This window comes from Phyllobates terribilis, unplaced genomic scaffold (genome assembly GCF_046119375.1).
Source record: "Phyllobates terribilis strain yellow unplaced genomic scaffold, ASM4611937v1 Scaffold_1__5_contigs__length_1240528914, whole genome shotgun sequence".
NCBI classification, from domain to species: domain Eukaryota; kingdom Metazoa; phylum Chordata; class Amphibia; order Anura; family Dendrobatidae; genus Phyllobates; species Phyllobates terribilis.
This window is the reverse complement of record NW_027362761.1, coordinates 256,319,871-256,339,616: the sequence shown is the minus strand read 5'-3', so window position 1 is coordinate 256,339,616 and position 19,746 is coordinate 256,319,871. Positions and strand designations below refer to the sequence as shown.

Sequence of the window (19,746 nt, the reverse complement as noted above, 5' to 3'; positions counted from 1 at the left end):
TTGATGCCTTTCCACTATAGAGAGGCAGTAAAAACTCATGGGCGTTTTTTAAGTCTTTGGGAAAAATCTGCATAAAAAAACTCAGCGTTCCCGCCAGAGAAATTGACATGCTGCAGATTTGAAACCTGCACCGCAGGTCAGTTTGCACTGAGTAAAATAAAAAAACACAGGCCATGAGATCTCTGTAAATCCCATCCATTTTGCTTGAACTGTAGGATGCTGCGTTTTCAACACAGCAAAAATACGTAGCGTCAAAAACTTACAAAAAACTCATCATGGGCACACAGTCTAAAAGTGCCTAAAGTAGCATAAACTCTAAATACTGCCTTTATCAATGTGTTTAAAAAATAAATTAAAAAACACTGTTACAATGTCTATAGAATTGTAATACACTCAGCAATATCCCACAACTTCATTTCCGTGGAAGTTGAGGTGTGGCTACTTTTCATTTATCCATCCTGTTAAAAGTTTCTAAAGAAGAATTTTTTTCCTTTGCCTGAAGGAACACGCTCATAAAGTGAGATCCAAAATAGGGAGGGGAAGAATAATTCCTTGGGAACCGGATGGTAAAATTTACTTAAGACTTTAGTTATTGTTTAACTAGTGACAAATGCGCACAGTTCATATATATTGACCTGATCTTACCTTGTGGCATTCATTCAGTCTTGTGGCAAATATCTGTCATGTTCTTGTACATTAAGAACATTTAGAATAAAAATAATCAACATTTTATTTTTAATCGATTTGTTCTACTTTTTTGTTTTTCTGCCTTAGGTCTTCTATGAGCATCTACATTTTTTACTATTAAGTCAAAACTGCCTCCAATCAACACTGCAATGGACAACAATGAGGTGGGTGGCGGTATTATTTATTTAAACTATGACATTGAGACTTCTCTAACAATTTTGTATGCGGATGAGAGAAATTCTTTAAACTATAAGAAAAAATGTGTTTTGCGTTTCTATAACATAGAACAGCTTATTGGGATTCGCTGCCTCGGTGAGCAAGACTTTGTACAAGTCATACCTAGTAACTTGTATGCGATACTTGTAGATATTGATCTTTGAGTGGTCAAGTGAGAATCTGATTACATCTGCATCGCAGTTTCAGCTATAAAACTGAAACAACTTGGTGACTGATCCATTGCACAACTTAAATTCGCAGCCCCCAATGGATCCCACTGACTTACAATTGGATCTGTCAGGTCAAGCAGATGTTCTGTCATTTTGATGAGTAAACAGCACTTTTTATTTCTCTTGCCAAAGGCAACAGAATAGGAGACTGATGCACCCAAAAGGGCTTCTAAGCCAGATGTGAACATGGCCATTGTAAATTCCATTTAGTCACATAGAATTTTATTTTCTGTTCTACTTGTGACTAGAAAATCTGAATATAAACCAGAATGGCCACCAGTAAAACTACCACTCATCTTCCTTGCCCGGCAGCTAAGTAGTTACTATATGATGTACAGTAAATATTTCATAGGTCTATGGAGATGTGTAAATTATTATTGTTGAAGATAAGCTAGTAAGTAAGAAGCATAAAAGGGGTGGTCAGAAACTAACTGATTTTAGTGTAATAAACAAATCTCTTTTCTAATATACTTAGATTAAAAAGTCTCTACTGTTCCCTCTACTTTCTGTAACTGCTTTTTTTTTACCTACTTCCCTTTTGATGATATTTTGTTTGAAAATACCCAGTGCATGCATGGGCTGTCAGGGGGCAAAGGCTACAGTCACTGCCACAGCCTCTGTTCCCACCCTGAAGCTAAGCATCATCAGTAACATCCATTTCATGGGCTGGGTTAGTCCCAACTCTACTGAGCATGTGTCGGTTGTCAATTGCAACATATGCTCAGTATGAGCTCCCTTGTCACTGTGCAATATTCTTTTTCAATGCACAGTGACAGTGCGCTCCCTTGCCGCCTCTAATGAGAAATGACAAGCTGGCAAGGGAGCCAACTCTCGGTGCATATTGAAAGGAGGGAACACGGTGAATAGAGAACAACTCTGTCCCTGAAAGTGATGTCTGTTTGTGAGTGGGGATGGTCCCTGCTTGCTGCATTCTCTTCTTACAATGAGCAATGACAATGCACTCTCTTGCCAGCTTGTTACTTCTCATTAGAATCAGCAAGGAAGCACATTGTCATTGCAAATACCACACAGTGACAAGGGAGCTCATGCTGAGCACACGCACTGACAATCAATGCATGCTCAGTAGAGCAAGGACTAGCCCAGATCCTGAAATTGATGTCACTGATGACACTTCATAATGTGTGGGTACTGAAGCTGTGTAGTGATTGCAGCCTCTGCTTCCTGATGACATCCTGTTTGATAATCACTAGTGCTCGGGTACTCGTTATTCGAGTCGAGCAAATTGGAATGCTCGAGTGCTCGGTCTGAGTAACGAGCCCAAAGTAAGTCTATGAGAAACTCAAGCATTTTTCTGGCGGCCACCCCCGGCGGTCTGCAGAGGTCCTAAAAATTGCAAAAATCGATGGGAACAGTGCACAAAAGGCATGGAAAAAGCATGGGGAAGACCCCTGGAAGCATTTCTGACTCATGGGTCACTGCTGTCAACAATGTTGTCAGAGGTATTACGCCACTTTTACGGACTCACAATAAAACATGCAAAAATGAAACCAAAATGAATTTTCCTGGGAAATATGTTAAGGAACATCCTTTCCAGGGTATTGACTTGTATATAAGGCAAAATAAATATACAAAAACAAAAATGCTCCTCCACATCTTGGGCTATGTTCACATGTAGCGTTTTTGATGCGTTTTTGCACGGAGTACCGAGGGACGGACGCCGTCTTCAGGTTGTGGAAAGCTTCCGTCTCCACGAGGCTAAAAGGCAACATTTCGAGTGCAAGCATTTACGAAATGTGTGAATTTAGTAGTGTGGCCTCTGGGGCATTGGCTGCGCATTTGCACTTGCGTTCCAAGGACTGGGATAGGGACAACTGAACGCTGCGCTGGGACAAGGACGTGGACGTGCTTGCTGATGGTGCTAGTTGAGAGTGTGCAATGACAGGTGCAGGACAGGAGGCATCTTGGCATGCGCCATGGACAGGGGATTGGCGTGCACTCACAACAGAAGCGGTGGTGTCACCCACAGACACTGTTGCTGGACCCTGGGGTTCAGCCCACTTAGTCGGGTGCTTTGCTGCCATGTGCCTGATCATGCTGGTGATGGTCAGGGTGCTAGTTTAGCTACCCCTGCTGATGCTGGCCTGGCAGATGGTGTAAATTGCCTTTTTGGGGTTATCTGCACAGTCTTTAAAAAATAATCAGACTCAGGAAGACCTAACAGTTGTACTGACAACTTCCGTCATGCTTTCCCGCCTTGTGTCAGCGGCCACCACACTGCTTCTTCCTGCCTGTTGTGGTGCTCCGCCTCCCTCCCCCTGTGTGCTGCTGTCCTCTCTCTGTATGTCCCCATGCCAGGTTGGGTCAGTTACTATATTATCCACCACCTCGTCTTCCACTACCGCACCCTGGTTCTCCTCCTGACTTTCTGGCAATTGAGTCTCATCATCATCATCATCAAACTCTTGCGACAGTAATTGCACTTTCCCTCCGTCACCTTCGTGTGACCGTGGCTGCTCCAATATTTGGCCTCTGCATGCACCATCACCATCACGTCCACTTCCCGTCCCTTGCCACGCACCTTGACCATTTTAAATAGAGGACAATATTTTCCATGTTTACGAGAAATGGCTGATTTTGGAACGCAGTTATATGTGATACATCTGACAGAGAACCACGATTTTAAATAGCAGTCCTGTTATTTACGAATATTATTCTACACAGAGACCTTGTGTGAATAGCTTGACCGGCACACTGCAACAGAATGTAAATGGAAGAAATATCTGATTTTGGAATAGTCTTATAGGTGATATGTCTGACAGAGATCCACGGTTTTAAATAGCAGGCCTATAATTTACTAATACTATTCTTCACAGACACCTAGTGTGAATAACTTGACCGACACACTGCAACAGAATGGAAATGTCTTATAGGTGATATGTCTGACAGAGAACCACGATTTTAAATAGCAGGTCTGTAATTTACTAATACTATTCCTCACAGACACCTAGTGTGAACAGCTTGACCGACAAACTGCAACGAAATGAAAATGGAAGAAATGTCTGATTTTGAAACAGTCTTATAGGTGATATGTCTGACAGAGACCCACGGTTTTAAATAGCAGGCCTGTAACTTACCAATACTGTTCTTAACAGACACCTAATGTGAATAACTTGACCGACACACTGCAATACAATGAAAATGGAATAAATGTCTGATTTTGGAACAGTCTTATAGGTGATATGTCTGAGAACCACAGTTTTAAATAGCAGGCCTGTAATTTACTAATACTATTCTTCACAGACACCTAGTGTGAATAGCTTGACTGACACACTGAAATAGAATGGTAAAGGAGGCCAATATTTTCCACGTTCAGTTCAAATTTCTGGATTTTTATCTTTGAAATATGGAACAAATCTGGCTTTATTCTGCAGTGAGAACAAGCAAATGGAGCATAAAAATGGTGTACTCTGGATTGCTTTTTAAGCAAATAACCAGGATTAAGATCAATAAAAAATTTGCCCTGTAAAAATTTGTAATTATTACAGCAGCAGCAAACAGGACGTTCAATGTACCCTCTTGCGCTGTATCATACACTGCAGTCTGCCACATACACTGCCTGCCTGCCTAGCACTGATTATATGCAGCTGAATTAGTCCTCAGAAGGACTGTTAGTTCAGATGGATATATATATATATATATATATATGTTGTGGAATACCTATACTAACAAGACGTTCAATGGACCCTCTTGTGCTGTATCATGCACTGCAGTCTGTTACATACCCTGCCTGCCTACCTAACTCCTGCTATCACCACTGAATATATGCAGCTGGATTAGTCCTCAGAAGGACTGTTAGTTCAGTTGGATATATATATACAGTACAGACCAAAAGTTTGGACACACCTTCTTATTGAAAGATCTTTCTGTATTTTCATGACTATGAAAATTTTACATTCACACTGAAGGCATCAAAACTATGAATTAACACATGTGGAATTATATACTTAACAAAAAACTGTGAAACAACTGAAAATATGTCTTATATTCTAGGTTCTTCAAAGTAGCCACCTTTTGCTTTGATGACTGCTTTGCACACTCTTGGCACTCTCTTGATGAGCTTCAAGAGGTAGTCATCGGAAATGGTCTTCCAACAATCTTGAAGGAGTTCCTAGAGATGCTTAGCACTTGTTGGCCCTTTTGCCTTCACTCTGCGGTCCAGCTCACCCCAATCCATCTCGATTGGGTTCAGGTCTGGTGACTGTGGAGGCCAGGTCATCTGACGTATCACCCCTTCTCTCTCCTTCTTGGTCAAATAGCCCTCACACAGCCTGGAGGTGTGTTTGGGGTCATTGTCCTGTTGAAAAGTAAATGATGGTCCAACTAAACGCAAACCGGATGGAATAGCATGCCGCTGCAAGATGCTGTGGTAGCCATGCTGGTTCAGTATGCCTTCAATTTTGAATAAATCCCCAACAGTGTCACCAGCAAAGCACCCCCACACCATCACACCTCCTCCTCCATGCTTCATGGTGGGAACCAGGCATGTAGAGTCCATCCGTTCACCTTTTCTGCGTCGCACAAAGACACGGTGGTTGGAACCAAAGATCTCAAATTTGAGACTCATCAGACCAAAGCACAGATTTCCACTGGTCTAATGTTCATTCCTTGTGTTCTTTAGCCCAAACAAGTATCTTCTGCTTGTTGCCTGTCCATAGCAGTGGTTTCCTAGCAGCTATTTTACCATGAAGGCCTGCTGCACAAAGTCTCCTCTTAACAGTTGTTGAAGAGATGTGTCTGCTGCTAGAACTCTGTGTGGCTTTGACCTGGTCTCTAATCTGAGCTGCTGTTAACCTGCAATTTTTGAGGCTGGTGACTTGGATAAACTTATCCTCAGAAGCAGAGGTGACTCTTGGTCTTCCTTTCCTGGGGCGGTCCTCATGTGACCCAGTTTCTTTGTAGCACTTGATGGTTTTTGCAACTGCACTTGGGGACACTTTCAAAGTTTTCCCAATTTTTCACACTGACTGACCTTCATTTCTTAAAGTAATGATGGCCACTTGTTTTTCTTTAATTAGCTGCTTTTTTCTTGCCATAATACAAATTCTAACAGTCTATTCAGTAGGACTATCAGCTGTGTATCCACCAGACTTCTGCACAACACAACTGATGGTCCCAACCCCATTTATAAGGCAAGAAATCCCACTTATTAACCCTGCAGGGCACAACTGTGAAGTGAATACCATTTCCGGTGACTACCTCTTGAAGCTCATCAAGAGAATGACAAGAGTGTGCAAAGCAGTCATCAAAGCAAAAGGTGGCTACTTTGAAGAACCTAGAATATAAGACATATTTTCAGTTGTTTCACACTTTTTTGTTAAGTATATAATTCCACATGTGTTAATTCATAGTTTTGATGCCTTCAGTGTGAATGTACAATTTTCATAGTCATGAAAATACAGAAAATTCTTTAAATGAGAAGGTGTGTCCAAACTTTTGGTCTGTACTGTATATGTTGTGGAATACCTATACTAGCTATATGCAAGCAAATCTCTCCCTGACACAGCAGCACCTCTCCCTACTCTGCCTGAATCTGGGGTAGACTGTGACGAGCATAGCAGCGCCAGGTCTTATATAGACCCGATGATGCTGTGCGGCCAGCCAATCACTGTAATGCTCACAACCAACATGGCTACGGCATTACAGTGCATGGCAGGCAATCCCTGCAAGTTCATTGGCTCTCTAAAGAGTGCCAAACATGCAGGGAGGGGACCAGAGTTCCCGCCCGAGCAACCCAGAAATGCTCGCCGAGCTCCAAGCTTGTTGAGCACAGTGATGCTCGGGCGAGTACTGAGCAGTGGTTAGCACGTTCGCTTTGCCTTAAAAAAAAAAAAGTTGTACCACAGTCATTGATTGAAAACATACCACAATCACCTGCAGCGTTGGTTATCTGGTGTGATACACTTTTGACACTGCAAAATGTATGTAATTAATGTAATTATATAAAATGTTATAACTGCAGTTACTATAAATAATTTCATTACTTATTTTTTTCGTAGAAAAAAACTGACGTTGTCTACAATGAATGCGGTCCTTCAACGTAAGTATTTTGGGTTACACTATCATCTCTGAAATTTTTTTTTACACTTTTAATATTCCAGGTTGTATTTTATAGTCAAAAATATAGCAACACAATAACAATAAAGCACACAGACATAAACACTACCTAATTTGAACTCTCATGCAAAAAAACTTTTCCATAAATATAGCTGTCTGTGGAATTCTGTTTTTCAGAACAAGTCGCATGCATTAGTGGCACCATTTAAAGGTGATATTACTGTTTAGTTTTCATTAGAGTTGGTGTGTATCAATTTACAAAACCCAGTTCATTTTCCTCATGAGTGGTCTATGGCTATTGGACGGGCGCCGTTAGAACCACCTTGTCACCGCACTGATGACTGATATCCCGAGCCAGGGGCTCCTTCCTATCCCTGCTCCCCGGATTACTTCTAATGGTGAAGACGTCGGGGCCATGAACCTTGCTGAGCTCCTGAATCAGCCCTTATCTCTCCCCTACCCCACCCAGGGAAGTGGTGAGTAGTATACACAAACCAAACTAACAAGGGGAGATGTACAGGGATAAATGAAAATACCAATGATGAAAATATGCACTCACAAACAGAGTGAAACACAGTAAAGGAAGAAAAAAACAAACAGGAGAGGAGGAGGATATGTACACAGATGAATCACCAAGCAACAGTCTATAGAATAACAGATCAAATGCCTCCTTAACTAACCAGCTCCTCCAATTCCAGAACCAGGTAGTATGAAACTAACACTGGCAATCTCAGATTGCCAGAGGTGAGTATAAATAGCAGAGGGGAGTGGCCAACACTGAACAGCTGAGATCATCAAAGCAGGACAGCTTCAGATGCTTTCATGGCAAACTCGTGACAGTACCACCCCCTCTAAGAGGGACTCCCGGAACCTCAGGGCTGGGTTTATCAGGGTGTGCTGTGTGAAAGGACCGGATCAATCTGACTACATGGACCTCAGATGCTGGTACCTACATTCTCTCTTCAGGACTGTAACTCTTCCAGTGTACCAGATACTGAAGAGACCAACAAACCAAATGAGAATCATTGATCTTAACTATCTGAAATTCCAAATTCCCATCAACAATCAACAATGACCGGAGATGGAGGTGTTGATTATGGTTCAGAGGGCGCAACGCACTTTTTGAGCAGAGACCGGTGAAACACATTATGAATCCTAAAAGTAGGTGGCAAAGCAAGGTGGAATGTTACAGGATTGACGACGGCCACAATCTTATAAGGACCAATGAATCTGGGACCCATTTTCCAAGAAGGGAACATTAATTTAATGTTCCTAGAGGACAACCACACCAAATCACCAACACACAGGTCCGGACCCACCAAACCTCTCCAATCTGCCACACTCATATTTGGACCCCATTTCTTCAGATTATTAAGAACACCGTGCCACACAGAAGTAATAGATGATGAAAGCAGTTCCTCTTCAGGTATTCCTGAAGAACGATTCTAATTAAAAGAGCTGAACTGAGAATGAAACCTGTAGGCCCTGAAGAATGGGGACTTACCAGTAGACTCATGACAAAAGTTATTCACTGCAAATTCAGCTAGAGGTAAGTAACCCAATCCTCCTGATTCTCAGACACAAAAGACTTAAGATAAGTTTCAAGATTCTGGTTAACACGTTCAGTTTGCCCATTAGACTGTGGATGAAGGCTGAGGAATATAACAAATTGATCCCCAAATGAGTGCAAAATGCTTTTCAAAATTTGAAAATATATTGCACCCCCTGGTCAGAAACAATATCGGTAGGAATCCCATGTAATCTTACGATTTCTTTGATGAAAATTTGCGTTGGGTAAGGTGGATAGCGCAATGAAATGAGACATCTTGCTGAACCTGTCCACCACCAAAATAACTGCATTACCTGCAGATACGGGTAGATCAGTGATGAAATCTACCGATTAAATGAGTCTAAGGTCTACTGGAAATCACCAATGGTCTTTTAGCCCCGCTCTTTCACAGTAAACCTGTGACACACCTTTTACCTGAAAACATCCACAGCTCTTTTAATTAGCCAGCCTCACATGATATCACATGTGCACTACGATGATGTAGTGCCAGGCTGGCTAATTAAAAATAGAGGTAAGAGGCAGGTCTCATGGCTCCACCAGTCACAGATTACTGATGTAGCCAATTGACCTGGTCCTGCAAATTGATTTCCCCAGCTCTAGTTCTCATTTGCTTTGCGGTTGGGAGGAATCAATAACAGCAATTCTATCACTGTTTTCGGAATTTGTTCACGCGACCTTCACCCTGCAGTATGAAAAATGTGGAATGGAGAAAAATACACTATTCTTCCATTATTTCATGAGTTTTATTTTTGTTGTTCATACGAATTATTACGATGATACCAAAATTGTTTAGTTTATTTCATCATTTCCCCCCAAGTGAAAAATTTGGATTTTTTTCTTTTGCGCGTGTGGTGAGCAGTCAGTTTTATTGATACCATTTTGGGTTACATGAAACACTTTTTTTCTCTTTCTTTTTTTTCCACGCGATAATCATGTTGATGGATAGAAGGCAACATTCGTCACTGAGTCGAGGTCCTACCCATCATAGATATTCTCCTTGAAGAATATTTAACATAACTCATCAGGAGCATGTTGATGACGCTCTAGGGCAACAATAGCTAAGGCACAGAAGGGATCAAGCAAATGGAGTGAACAAGGATGAATTATTAAAACATGACCATTGAGCAATTGTGGTCTGTATGCTGTTCTTCGAGCTCCTCTTGATTAATCCCTCTTTTTTTTATTTGTTTATTAACAAATAAACATTTTACATTGAGAATAATGCATAGTCAACTGATAGATATTATAGATTTTTACATTAATAAAGCAGAATATTCATAGAAATGAATTATTTACGTATTTTCCAATTACCGGCATGGATTTATATTGTGTGACCAACTTAGATGCTTTAAGTGCTGCATCTATAGTAAAAAAAAAAAAAAAGAATTAAAAATTTAAAAATAAAAAAAAAACCTGTATACTCACCTCTTTGGTCTCCTTCCAGCAGCGGCGATCCTCTCTCCTCGGCGTACCGCGGTGTACTGGCAGGACCTGCGGTGATGTCATTTAGTCAGCTGATGGTCACGCGACCATCACCTGACCGCTGACGTCAGCGGTCGCGTGACCATCAGCTGACTAAATGACGTCACCGCAGGTCCTGCAAGTACACCGCGGGACGCCGAGGAGAGAGGACTCGGCCGGGAGAAGACCGGAGAGGTGAGTATACAGGTTTTTTTATTTTTAACTTTTTCGTTTCTTTTTTCACCGCTTGGTAGCCGGGATGAAGAGGAGTTGTAGTCTCCTCTTCATCCTGGGTACCACACTCACCGCGATTACACTGCAAATTCGCAGCCATTCAATTTAATTGAAATGCAGCAAATCCACATATACCTGTGGGTTTTCTGCGTTTCAATGTTCCTCAATTGCCGCGAATTTGCGGCGCAATCGCAGTAGAAATGGTCATGCTGCGTTTTGCAACACAATGCGAATTCAGCGCGCTAATTAGCGCATCATGTGCACAGCACATCCGAATTCACATTGCTTTGCATGGCAGACGGTTTTACAAGCGTTTTCGCGCCTTTTTGGCGGCCGTAAAAACGCCGCAAAAGCGCTACAAAAACGCTACGTGAGCACATAGCCTTAAACTACAAAAAAGAACTACTTTGTTGCCAAGATTATCCTATTGCAGAAATTTAGAAAAATAATTAAAGATGCTGTGTTTATGGTTAGTGTTGAGCCCCCCCGTAGTGTTCGAGTTCGGTTCGTCGAACACCGGCATGCTCGCCGAACGGTTCGTCGAACGGTTTGTTGAACACCGTTAAAACCAATGGCAGGCAAACAAAAACATAGAAACACATAGAAAACACATAGAAAACACCTTCAAAGGTGTCCAAAAGCTGACAAACTGCTCAGAAGACACAACTAACACATGGAAAAATGACAAGTACATATAGTCATGCGAAAAGAAAAGAGGTGGAGGAGTAAAAGGAGGTGGAGACACAGATATAGGCATGTCATGCCCTTCTAAAATCAAGAAAGGCAGGAGTAAAAATCTAAAATCAGCCTACCAACACCCAGACGTCATGACAAGAAAATTAAAAAAAGAAATATCTTTAGGTAGAATGGCGGTTCCATTCAGAACACTTTCCTTACAAGATGTAGTGGTATCCCCATTGGGAGTCATGCCAAAAATGGAATCCAATACATTCGGACTAATCCACCATTTGTCATATCCAAGGGGCAGGTCAGTAAACGACAACATCGACGCGCAACCAAGTACAGTAGTATATACTGTAAGTCCTTTGACAAGGCAATCAGGCGGGTCAAGAAGTTGGGAAGGGGCACCCTAATGGCCAAAACAGACATTGAGGGGGCATTCCGGTTACTTACTACCTGTGCCTCCGAATAGTGTCCACCTATTGGGCTGCTTCTGGGAAGGAGCATACTATATAGATCGCTGTTTGCCCATGGGGTGCTCCATATCCTGCTCACTATTTGAGGCGTTTAGTTGCTTCCTCAAATGGGTCGTCATGGACATTTCTAAGGGGGCACAAACAGTTATATGAAAAAGTTTGGGCACCCCTATTAATCTTAAGCTTAATGTTTTCTTAAAATTGGTGTTTTTGCAACAGCTATTTCAGTTTGATATATGTAATAACTGTTGGACACAGTAATGTTTCTGCCTTGAAATTAGGTTTATTGTACTAACAGAAAATGTGCAATCTGCATTTAAACAAAATTTGACAGGTGCATAAATATGGGCACCCTTATCATTTTCTTGTTTTACATACTCCTACCTACTTTTTACTGACTTACTAAAGCACTTTTTTTGGTTTTGTAACCTCATTGAGCTTTGAACTTCATAGCCAGGTGTATGCAATCATGAGAAAAGCTACTTAAAGTGGCCACTTGCAAGTTGTTCTCCTGTTTGAATCTCCTCTGAAGAGTGGCATTATGGGCTCCTCAAAACAACTGTCAAATGATCTGAAAACAAAGATTATTCAACATAGTTGTTCAGGGGAAGGATACAAAAAGCTGTCTCAGAGATTTAACCTGTCAGTTTCCACTGTGAGGAACATAGTAAGGAAATGGAAGAACACAGGGACAGTTCTTGTTAAGGCCAGAAGTGGCAGGCCAAGAAAAACATCAGAAAGGCAGAGAAGAAGAATTGTGAGATCAGTCAAGGACAATCCTCAGACCCCCTCCAGAGAGCTGCAGCATCAACTTGCTGCAGATGGTGTCACTGTGCATCGGTCAACTATACAACGCACTTTGCACAAGGAGAAGCTGTATGGGAGAGTGATGCGAAAGAAGCCGTTTCTGCAAGCACGCCACAAACAGAGTCGGCTGAGGTATGCAAAAGCACATTTGGAGAAGCCAATTTCTTTTGGAAGAAGGTCATGTGGACTGATGAAACCAAGATTGAGTTGTTTGGTCATACAAAAAGGCGTTATGCATGGTGGAAAAAAAACACAGCATTCCAAGAAAAACACTTGCGACCCACAGTAAAATTTGGTGGAGGTTCCATCATGCTTTGGGGCTGTGTGGCCAATGCCGGCACCGGGAATCTTGTTAAAGTTGAGGGACGCATGGATTCCACTCAGTATCAGCAGATTCTTGACAATAATGTTCAAGAATCAGTGATAAAGTTGAAGTTACGCAGGGGATGGATCTTTCAGCAAGACAATGATCCAAAACACCGCTCCAAATCTACTCAGGAATTCATGCAGAGGAACAATTACAATGTTTTGGAATGGCCATCCCAGTCCCCAGACCTGAATATCATTGAGCATCTGTGGGATCATTTGAAGCGGGCTGTCCATGCTCGGCGACCATCAAACTTAACTGAACTGGAATTGTTTTGTAAAGAGGAATGGTCAAAAATACCTTCATCCAGGATCCAGGAACTCATTAGAAGCTACAGGAAGCGACTAGAGGCTGTTATTTTTGCAAAAGGAGGATCTACTAAATATTAATGTCACTTTTCTGGTGAGGTGCCCATACTTATGCACCTGTCAAATTTTGTTTGAATGCAGATTGCACATTTTCTTTTAGTACAATAAACCTAATTTCAAGGCAGAAACATTACTGTGTCCAACAGTTATTACATATATCAAACTGAAATAGCTGTTGCAAAAACACCAATTTTTATAAAACAATAAGCTTAAGATTAATAGGGGTGCCCAAACTTTTTCATATAACTGTATTATCAATTACCTCGACGACTTCTTATGCCTGGGCCCAAAAGATTCGCCACAGTGTGAATACACGCGGTAGTCCACCTGTGAGAAGGAGAGAGCTGAAGGGAGAGCGGACACCACAGAGCCGAGGGGTTAGATGGAGATCAGAAGAAGGAAAGAGGGCGAGGGAGGTAAGGGAGTACGGTGGAAGGCCGACCTGAGCTCCCCCACGTTCCTGCTGGGCGGGGAACAGCCCTGGGAAGAAAAGCCGCTTGCGCATCCCTTTGAGGTTACGGGCGCGAGTGGGCAGAGGGACTACGCTGGAGTGCAAAGCCGAAACGGCCAGGCCATTCCTGCCCGTGCGACCAGCCAGAGCCGCGGTGGACCCTGACGGCCAGCCCCCCTCTCCCAATACTGGTGCCTGTCCGCTGGTGGGTAGAGACCCCCCGTGATGGAGGCAGTTCTAAGCTCTGTAATTTAATTTGGCTCTGTAATTTGAATGAGTACACTTTAAATCCTTTTACAAGGATCTATTGGAAGGCAAGTCTGGTGCCAGCAGCCACGGTAATTCCAGCTCCAGTAGCGTCCACTAAAGCTGCTGCAGTTAGAAAGCTTTTATAAGGATCGAGCTTGGCGGTCCGCCGCAAGGCGTGCTACCGCCAGTCCCAGCCCCTTTGCCTTGGGGCGCCTCCCCGATGCTCTTGACTGAGTGTCCCGGGGGCCCGAAGCGTTTCCTTTGAAAAAATTAAGTGTCCAAAGCACAGGTGATGTAGCTTGCTTAACAGCTGGGCTACTCCGCTGACTAGCAGACACTGCTACTAGGCCCAAAGTATTGCCTGGGCTAGATGCAGTTAAAAATTTGTAATTAGATCTACAGGCGGTGTAGCTTGCTTAACAGCTGGGCTACTACGCTGACTAGCAGACACTGAAGCTTTGGAGCAGACCTCTGATTCCCACACTATAGTATGAGTAAACAGCTCTGCAGACTCAACCATCTGTGTTACCCCAAACCATAGTGTATTTAGTTTATTATGGTTAAAAGGGGGGGAGCGACCCGACCCACCTGAAATTGACGATGCCAACGTCATGTAAAACACAGCAAGGGGACTCCAAAAAGAGTCTCCATTTTTTCCAAAAATTGTGGCACAGACACCACTTAAGTGGCATCAATTGCCCCAGAGTTGCTTAAAATGGTTGGTGAGGTAATTTTTAGTCTCCCCAGGATGACACAGGGGTAGAAAAGTCCTTGCGGATCCATGATTTGTTCATCTTTATGAACGTGAGTCTGTCTACATTCTCAGTGGACAGCCGCGTGCGCTTATCTGTCAGCACACCACCAGCAGTGCTGAACACACATTCAGAGAGAACGCTGGCTGCGGGGCACAACAAGATCTCCAAGGCGTGAGTGGCGAGCTCAGGCCATTTTTCCAGATTGGAAGCCCAAAAGGAGCAAGGGTCCAGTGACACAGTCATGACTTCGATGTTCACTTGGAGATACTCATGTACCATCCTCTCTAGGCGTTGACTATGTGTCAGACTTCTTGTCTCCTGTGGCCTTGCAAAGGATGGTCTAAAAAATTGGTGAAACGATTCCACAAAATTGCTGTTACCAGCAGATACGGTGTTACTGTTATGGTTTGAGTGATGAAGACTCGACAGTCCCACGGTTCGCAAGTTAGAACTGTGAGATTCACTACTTGCACCACTGGTGTTTTTTGGAAAAGCAGATGTAAGATTCTGTAACAGCCTCTACTGATACTCCTGCATGCGTGAATCCCTTTCTATGGCATCCGAGGGTCATGTTGCAGGTAGTGTAGCAAGAAGGCACTCATGTGGGCTACTCCACTGACTACCAGACACTGCTACTAGGCCCAAAAGGATTTCCTGGGTTAGATGCAGTAAAAAATTAGAATTAGATACACAGGCGGTGTAGCTTCCTTCACAGGTGGGCTACTCCGCTGACTACCAGACACTGCTACTAGGCCCAAAAGGATTTCCTGGGTTAGATGCAGTAAAAAATTAGAATTAGATACACAGGCGGTGTAGCTTCCTTCACAGGTGGGCTACTCCGCTGACTACCAGACACTGCTACTAGGCCCAAAAAGATTTCCTGGGTTAGATGCAGTAAAAAATTAGAATTAGATACACAGGTGGTGTAGCTTCCTTCACAGGTGGGCTACTTCGCTGACTACCAGACATTGCTACTAGGCCCAAAATGATTTCCTGGGTAAGATGCAGTAAAAAATTAGAATTCGATACACAGGCGGTGTAGCTTCCTTCACAAGTGGGCTACTCCGCTGACTACCAGACACTGCTACTAGGCCCAAAAAGATTTCCTGGGTTAGATGCAGTAAAAAATTAGAATTTGATACACAGGCGGTGTAGCTTCCTTCACAGGTGGGCTACTCCGCTGACTACCAGACACTGCTACTAGGCCCAAAAAGATTTCCTGGGTTAGATGCAGTAAAAAATTTGAATTAGATACACAGGCGGTGTAGCTTCCTTCACAGGTGGGCTACTCCGCTGACTACTAGACACTGCTACTAGGCCCAAAAGGATTTCCTGGGTTAGATGCAGTAAAAAATTAGAATTTGATACACAGGCGGTGTAGCTTCCTTCACAGGTGGGCTACTCCGCTGACTACCAGACACTGCTACTAGGCCCAAAAAGATTTTCTGGGTTAGATGCAGTAAAAAATTAGAATTAGATACAAAGGCGGTGTAGCTTCCTTCACAGGTGGGCTATTCCGCTAACTACGAGACACTGCTACTATGCCCAAAAGGATTTACTGGGTTAGATGCAGTAAAAAAATGTTATTAGATATACAGGTGGTGTAGCTTGCTTCAGATGGGCTACTCCACTGACTTCCAGACACTGCTACTAGGCCCAAAAGGGTTTCCTGGGTTAGATGCAGTAAAAAATTAGAATTAGATACACAGGTGGTGTAGTTTCCTTCACAGGTGGGCTACTCCGCTGACTACCAGACACTGCTACTAGGCCCAAAAAGATTTTCTGGGTTAGATGCAGTAAAAAATTAGAATTAGATACACAGGCGGTGTAGCTTCCTTCACAGGTGGGCTACTCCGCTGACTACGAGACACTGCTACTATGCCCAAAAGGATTTACCTGGTTAGATGCAGTAAAAAATTGTTATTAGATACACAGGTGGTGTAGCTTGCTTCAGGTGGGCTACTCCACTGAGTACCAGACACTGCTACAGGCCCAAAAGGACTGGCTGGCTTAGATGCAGTAAAAAATTGGTATTAGATACACAGGTGGTGTAGCTTGCAACACAGATAGGCTACTCCAATGAATAACAGACACTGCTACAGGCCCAAAAGGATTGGCTGAGCTACATTTCGCCAAATGCTGTGAAAAACACTTGCACAGCACTGGCACAGACCTGCCTGGCAAAAAGTGCTATGAACTGCTGTAACCTAGCCCTCAAAAGGGCTGAAATTAGAACTAGTCCCTACTCCCTAAACCTATCTCTCTATGTAACTGGAAATTCGCTCGCAATTCACACAGTTATACTGTATAGCGCCCACAGCAGCAGCGGTGCCGTCTAACACTCAGCTGCAGCAGTGAGAAAATGGTGGCGACGGGGAAAATGGCTGGGTCTTATAGGGCAAGGACATGTGACATACACAGCCAATGACACATGCCCTTGCTTGGGTGAAAAAAAAGCACTTCGCTGCGTGTGTGCTCTGCTGATAGGCTGACAGACTGCACCGCCCCACTGTAAATGCGGGAAAGAAAAAAAAAATGGAGATCGGCATTATTTCTGCAGAGATCCATCCACTGCCCCTCCCTCCGCCCACTCTGCACTGAAACTGTCTATTAACAGTGGTTAACAGTATTACTGTGAAAAAATCCAGTTACGCTTTTGGTGCACGAACAGTTATCGAACATAACCTCGAACAGCCAAATTTTTTGAAAATCGTTCTAGTTCGTCGAACGACTCGAACACCGCCCAAAACAGCTTGAATTTGAGATTGGCGAACAGTTCGAGTCGAACACCGCTGATCTATATTTATGGTATTACGAAAATTAAATATAAATCACTATACCTTTTGTTTTATTCGCCATTATATGTCGAATTATTATCTGTGTGTTGGGACAGTAAGATGGGACGAATTCCATAGATCCCAGATCTTAATAAATTTCTCCAAACATCTTCTATTCTGATAAACCGTTCGTTCATATGGTATGACTGAATTGACCAGTTCAATCCAGGATCTAAGAGATGGGTGGGAATTACCCATCCAGTGTACAGCTAGTAATTTCCTGGCTAAGAAGATGGCTTCCCTTAGGAAAATTTTAGTATGATGTCCCAACCACTCTTCCTCCATAACACCAAATAAGCAAATTAACGGGGTCATGGGGAATTGGAATAGATATTAGGGAAGGTAGTAGTGAAGTAACCTCATTCCAAAAAGAAAGAATAGTTGGGCATTTCCACACCATGTGTATAAAGTCTGCATCAGGTGCATGACATCTCAAACATTCCAAGGTCTGGGATCGCCACATCCTTAAATAACCTCAATGGGGTTAAATATGATTGATGTATAATGTACAATTGGATCATTTTGTTATTAGCGAACAGAGAAACTTTGGTTGAAGACTCCAAAATCTCTTCCCAGTCCTCATCCTGAATACTAGAAATAAGAAGCTTCCATTTTTCTTTTACCCCCAGGGGAGTAGATTCAACGCCTAAGGATAACATATATGTATATAAAGTGGAAATGAGGCCCTGTGGGCCTTGTGATTTGAGTATCCCTATTAAAGGGAAAGATATTAACTTGATGGTGCCCATATTTTGTACGTGAGATTGAGTTGCTGTTCTAAGTTGGAGGTGTCAAAAAAATTGGGACCTAGGAATTCCATATTTCCTTTGTAATTGTTCAACGGACATTAGGACGTTTTGTTCATAGATGTCTTTTAATAGAATTATATTATGTGATATCCAAAACTAAGTGGATGAGTGGTTTAACAGAATAGGGAAATATTTGTTATACCATAGTGGCATCTCTAACGTTATTGAAATGAAGCACCTTTTTAGTCTGCCTCCAGATCGATCGCGCCAGTTTAAGAAGTGGTAATAATCTAGTGTAATGCAGCGACTTTCTGGCATTACGGTAATGGTCCAGGATGTGTTTTACCTGACCATGTACCTTCCCCCTCAGGTGACTGGTCACATGACTGTGACATAGCACAGGTCCTGCGCGCACAGAATGTCTGTCTGATCACATGTCTGTGACATCAGCAAGGTCCTGTCAGTGTGTGTGGGTGTGTGCACAGGATGCATATATAAACCCTGCTTGATGGGAGACAAGTGTGTTCTGTGAGAGAGGCGTAAGGCCTGTTCCCGTGTGTGTGGGACACCGACCGTGTGAAGCCTAGTGAGGCCGAGTGAAGCCTAGTGAGGCCGAGTGAAGCCTGGCAACCTGAAAGGTCGAGACTGGATCCTGTGAGTGGATGCTAGTGGCCTTGGAAGGCAAGGGCTTGATGAAGAGTCCTGAAAGGCAAAGCCTGGATCCTGTGTGGATGTCAGTGGCCTTTGAGGGAACGACGGCTGGAGACCCCCACCTGGGAAGCCGCAAAGCCACAGTGGTGGCAAGCCTAATGGACTGCAGCAGCTAAAACCCGGCAAAGGTAATACACTTTGTTATATGGACACTTGTATGGACATTGCTAAAGTATTACCTTGCTGAAGGCTGTAACCTGGGCCAAGTGGGCCGGTCTGCCAGTTGGGCTCGTGGACATTATATGTGTGAACTGTGGTTTATGAAGTGCAATAAACTGCAGCATTGTGAAATACCGGAAAGACATTGCTGGTGTGCTTTGATTTACCCGGTGCAGCGAGTATCCCCCACTATGATGACTAGTGCTGCCTTACATATGGTGGAGAATGCGGGCAACTGCAGCCCGGTTGCTAGCGGCAACGACAACCCGGTTGCTAGGGGCAACTGCAGTCTGGTTGCTTGAGGCAACTGCAGCCCGGTTGCTAGGGGCAACGGCACAGGACGAGTGTGGATTAAAGCATCTGGCTGCAACTCTGTGGGGTTGCGAAGATTGGCGTCGCACTCAAATCCGGTTTTGCTGTGGCTCGGCGGGGCCACGAAGATTTTTCCGGGGAGAGCGGTGTGTGAATAGTGTCCTGAGGAAATGCAGGAGCAGATAAAAATGGCTGTGAAAGGAGCAGCAACTGAGTCTGAAGCTATTGAGCGATTAGAGCGATTAAAGTGCCTGTTAAAACCGGAGCAGGTATTTGAGAAACATCTACTGGACATGGTGCAGGAACCACAGGAGCTGTGGGCACCATATGGAATGGCGGCAGTGGACCATT

General features: G+C 43.4%; 1 protein-coding gene across 3 annotated transcripts in view; it reads left to right on the top strand.

Annotated features, from left to right (window-relative positions):
• The first annotated feature begins 613 nt into the window (after nt 1–613).
• Nucleotides 614–19,746, top strand: part of LOC141256917 (cytosolic phospholipase A2 gamma-like) — a 175,285-nt gene continuing 156,152 nt past the window's right edge. For 2 of the 3 annotated variants that reach the window (XM_073671207.1, XM_073671205.1), the window contains exons 1-2: nt 615–851; nt 7,151–7,191. In XM_073671207.1, the coding sequence (XP_073527308.1) occupies nt 7,177–7,191 (15 nt within the window). In that variant the 5' untranslated portion in view covers nt 615–851; nt 7,151–7,176. Of the gene's footprint in view, nt 852–7,150; nt 7,192–19,746 lie in introns of all 3 variants that reach the window. The other variant, XM_073671206.1, reaches the window with a different exon arrangement.